The sequence below is a fragment of the Oratosquilla oratoria genome, chromosome 32 (genome assembly GCF_046742065.1).
Source record: "Oratosquilla oratoria isolate Oo_2021 chromosome 32, ASM4674206v1, whole genome shotgun sequence".
NCBI classification, from domain to species: Eukaryota; Metazoa; Arthropoda; class Malacostraca; order Stomatopoda; family Squillidae; genus Oratosquilla; species Oratosquilla oratoria.
The window spans coordinates 6,986,941-6,991,940 of record NC_134808.1 but is presented as its reverse complement, the minus strand read 5'-3'; the positions used below and the strand labels follow the sequence as shown (position 1 = coordinate 6,991,940).

The 5,000-nt window shown below is 37.9% G+C and overlaps 1 protein-coding gene across 1 annotated transcript in view; it reads left to right on the top strand.

Annotated features, from left to right (window-relative positions):
- The first annotated feature begins 3,700 nt into the window (after positions 1-3,700).
- The window catches only part of LOC143017525 (uncharacterized), an 8,137-nt gene continuing 6,837 nt past the window's right edge, over positions 3,701-5,000 (top strand). Inside the window, exon 1 of the mRNA XM_076172315.1 lies at positions 3,701-3,787. Within this exon, the coding sequence (XP_076028430.1) occupies positions 3,701-3,787 (87 nt within the window). The remainder of the gene's footprint in view (positions 3,788-5,000) is intronic.

The window sequence follows — 5,000 nt, the reverse complement described above, 5'->3', positions numbered from 1 at the left end:
GTTACCTTGGAGGACTTATTACCTTGGAGGACTTGTTACCTTGGAGGACTTATTACCTTGGAGGCCTTATTACCTTGGAGGACTTATTACCTTGGAGGATTTATTACCTTGGAGGACTTATTACCTTGGAGGATTTATTACCTTGGAGGATTTACAACCTCGTAGGACTTGCAACTTCAGAGGACTTGCACACTCGTAGAACTTACGACCTCGGAGGACTTGCAGCCTCGAAGGGCTTACAACTTCGGAGGACTGCTGCTGAATCCTCGGGCATTTCGATGGTTAACTTCTCCTGTATGCTTACAGGAGTGTGTCCGCAAATGGTAATGAGGCTACCCAAATTACGGAAAGTTTATTATTAATTGTATAAATAATATATATATATAGACACCTTGGTAGCCATTAGCCATTTCCATTGGTGCTTCTGTCTACGCCTCTGTCAACGCTTCTTTGCCGTTTGGTCTCTTGGTATCGCTTGGCCCTTCGCTCGCGGCCAATCAATCGTCTCCGTTGCCGTGACGTCAGCGTTCTCGGTCAATCAGTCGTCTGCGTTGCCGTGACGTCACCACTCTTGGCCAATCAGTCGTCTCCGTTGCCGTGATGTCACCACTCTCGGCCAATCATCTGGCCCTGTTGCCGTGACGTCACGGGGTGTCACCAAAACACCACCGTGACCGAGGAAATTTAGACAGTTTTGATTTCATTTTTTTTTTTTTTATACTTAGACAAAAATTATGAAGATACAAGTCGATGTATCGACGCATGACTCATCAAGGAAAGTAGACCTCTAGATCAATAGTCAAAAGTTCTTAACCTTTTTTATGACTCCAGACTCCTAATGGATTGCCCAATATGGTCCTATATCCCTTTCACCTGACTGTCGAAATAATTATCACCATTCATATTAGCTACCAGTATGACTTCCAAATATGTCAATAGTTTCAATTAACTGTACTATATATATGAATAGCTAGGAATAGAACATGAAATAAAATCATGAGCATTGATAACTTTATCATATTTATTCACAATAGCAAATTTAAAAAACGAGAAATGACAAACATATTAAAAGCTGCAACTAAACAGCTTTTTGGTGGATTGATGTTTATCCCGAGAATTTTATAATTACACTTAAATGTTTTCCTAATCTTATTTATTTCGAACGCATGAAATTACTAATTTGTGATAAAGTTTATGGAAGTTTTAGGATAGTAATTAAGTCTGGCTTTAGAATATGGAATGACAGTACTAGTTAATAATCTAACATTATACCTAAGTATAAATCTAATTACTAATCTGTGATAAAGTTTATGGAAGTTTTAGGGTAGTAATTAAGTCTGGTTTTAGAATATGGAATGATAGTACTAGTTAATAATCTAACATTATACCTTAGTATAGATTGATACATTAAATGAAATAAATACCAGCACCCAGAGATCGAGTCCCATATCCCCAGCATTTGGTTCCCGTTCACCCAAGGGGTCAAGAACCCCTGCTCTAGATCTTACGGGGTTTGAAAGCCTTAGTGCTTAAGATCTCTAAAGGGAAAGACTCATAACATATAACTCTTCAACGATCCAGTACCGACAAGTACAGTATACAAAGAAAGACAACGGATAATCAGATTAGGTAGTAAAGAAACTAGGTTTACACATGGACGTATGATAAATTATTGTACAGAGTAAATTTTAGTCAAGGAAAATAAAGATATCACAAAAGGTGTATGAAGATTTAGTTTTAGTTGAAATGGAGCTTCAAGAGATAGAGTAGCAGTTAAAATAAGAATAATATGGATTATTACCACCAAAGAATTGGTGTCCACAAATATAGATGCCCTTCGATCCTTCAGAGCAGAAATTAAGTTAAAGTTGCCGGGTTTCAGTTCCGATATCAATCTTCTCAAAGACACCCCTCAAAACGTCAGCCTCGGCAAGCCTCAACACCCCCCCCCCCCCATACACACAAACACACACCGCGTCGTGGTGCCCAGCCACGGCAGTGACCTCCCCAGTAAACAGCTAAGCACATTGGCTCAGGCAGAGCTCGATCTGCTTACGTCGTGAATACGAGGCCAGCGCGTTACCACTGATACGTTCTCACATGATACTAGTGGAGCTCCCCAAGGCTCGGTTAGTTATAGAAGAAATCTGAATAAAAACAGTTTTCCACAAACTGGACGAAACAATAGTGTGTGAAAAAACCATACACGAATTTAAAAGCAAACTAGACACTGCGAGATACAAGGGCGGTATACCACGAGCGTAGCTCCCTTTCCCGTAAAATACAACTAAGTAAACACACACACACACACACACACACACACACACACACACACACACACACACACACACACACACACACACACACACACACACACACACACACACACACACACACACACACACACACACACACACACACACACACACACACACACACACACACACACAACTGCTCACCAGGAAAAAGAACTGCTCCCCAGGAAAAACGCCTTGCTGGTATTGCAGAGACCGCCGGGGTTTGTATCCGATCCAGTTCTTGAGTGAACAGCTTAATATAAAATGGAAAATAACGAAGAAAAAGGAAGAATCAATGAACCAACGAAAAGAGGATTAGACATTTCCAGGATTGAGTCCCCGTGGGGGATAATACACAGGAAAAAAACATGCCTGAATGACACTCCCAGAGCGACCAGCAGGTACGTAAGTGATGAATATTTCTCGGGGTTTAGGAGGCAAGGGGAAACAATGGAGAAAATCTTGGACACTGAGAGAGATTTTAGGATTAGCAGAGCAATACGAGGCAGAAAAATGAACAACTTAGCGGACGAAGTGATCGATTTAAGATTAGACTACAAAGCTTTGCAACTAGAAGTAACCAACCTACGTACAACGAACAAGGTAATACTAAGGAAATTAAACTAACTAAAAAGTGAACTAAATGCAATAAAAAGAGAAAATGAAAGAAAGGAAAACGAGGTTAAGATTGCAAATGATGAACTGAAAAAAGAGGTAAAAGAACAATTGAAATCAGTAACGGAAAAAATGGAAGAATCAAAGAGACTGACTTAAACAAAACAAAACAAAAAGTGGAAAAAGGAACGCGAAAGTCAAAAACTATCATTCATAGAAATAGTACAGCAGCAGGTAGAAGAGAATGCAAAGGTAACTGTGATCAAGGTGATCAAAGAGTAGGAAAATTGCGTGAGAGACACAATAGACAAAAAGAAATGCATTGTGGTTTATGGTATAAATGAAAAACACATTGCAAACAAATAACAAAGGGAAAAGGAAGAGAAAGAAATTGCGAAGGAGATTCTAAAAGCGATCCAAGAAGAAGGACAAAGTTTAGACACAGGATGGGTACATACTCAAAAGAAAAGAATCATAGACCAATGAAAATCAAACCAAGAACACAAATGATAGCAGAAGAAGTACTATCAAAAGCGGCGAAACTAGCAAACAGTGAAAAAAAAGGAAATGAATGCCGAGGAATTAGAGAACGATAAGGAACTGAGAAGTGAGGCCAAAAAAAAAAAAAAAAAACGAGAAAAGAACGGAGACGGAAAAAAACGATTTTTTTTTTTTTTTGAGAGAGTGCATCTGAGACTGAGAAAATGGTACATCTGAAAAATGGAAACTTAAACTAAAAAGGAGAAGGGAAGAGCAAATTAAAAGTGTCATATACAAATATGGACGGTATGATATCAGGATCAAATAAATTGAATGACTCTCTATCAATAGAGAAACCTGACATAATGGGAACTGCAGAGACAAAACCAGGTATGGTGGGACAAGGATTATACAACATTTGGTCGAAAAATAGGACAGACAAACAGGGGGGAGGAGTCATGATATTGACTAGAAAGGACCTAATTGTAACAAAGGCAACAGAAGGAAAAGAAAATGTTGAATTAATCACAGTTAAAGTCGAAAACAGCAGTATGAAAAGTAGGTTTATAGTTGTTTATGTGCCACCAAAAACTAAGACCTGGACTGACAGCGAACACTCAAAATTACTAGAAGATACAAAGAATGAATTAACCGAGACACTGAAATATGGAGAAAATATAGTAATTATGGGTGACTTTAACAAAAAGGAAATAAATTAGAGAGAATTGACAATGGGAGGTGGAGGCTAACTCTGGTTATGACCATAGATTACGCATTGACGCAATGAGTTAAAGAAAATACTAGAATTAGATAAAACGAAGAACCATCGAGACTAGATTTGATATTCACCTCTGAACCAGAAATAGTGGAAGAAATATATCATAAAACACCAATTGGGAAGAGTGACCACGTACTAATAGAGATCGAACTAAGGAACAAAATGTGGTAAGAAGGAACGAGAAACATAGAGAAGGAAGACTGATGTACAACAAAACTGATTTTGTAAAACTAAAGAAATTTATCCAAAATGCCTGTTGGAAAAAATTGCAAATGATGAAACAAAGACGGAAGAGACATGAAACATTTTCAGAGGGAACAGACAAGTATGTGCCTAAGTGGAAGCAGAATAGAGAGTACATAAAATGTTGGTATAATAAAAAGTGTAGCGATACTAAAGAGAGAAAAGACAAAGCTTGGAAAAGATGGAAAAGGAACAAAAAAGAGACTAAATGGCAAACATACATTAAACTGAGAAATGAATACGTAGACATACGAAGAGAGGAAAAAAAAAGAAATTATGAAAAAGATATGATAGCAAAATGCAAAGATCAACCTAAACTGTTTTACAGATATGTAAACAACAAACTAAAAGACAAACACGAAATAATAAAACTGCGTGAAGGAAATAAAAAATACACAGAAAATGTAGAAATGGCCGAAGTAATGACCAGACACTTTAAGTCTGTTTTTACAATTGAAAGCTCATAATTGTGAGACGATAGTCACCAGGAAGGATCCCCAAAAATGGAAGAAATAATGGTTACACAGAAAGAAATTAGGGACCGAATAAAGAAACTCGATGTCAGAAAGTCACATGGGCCAGACGGA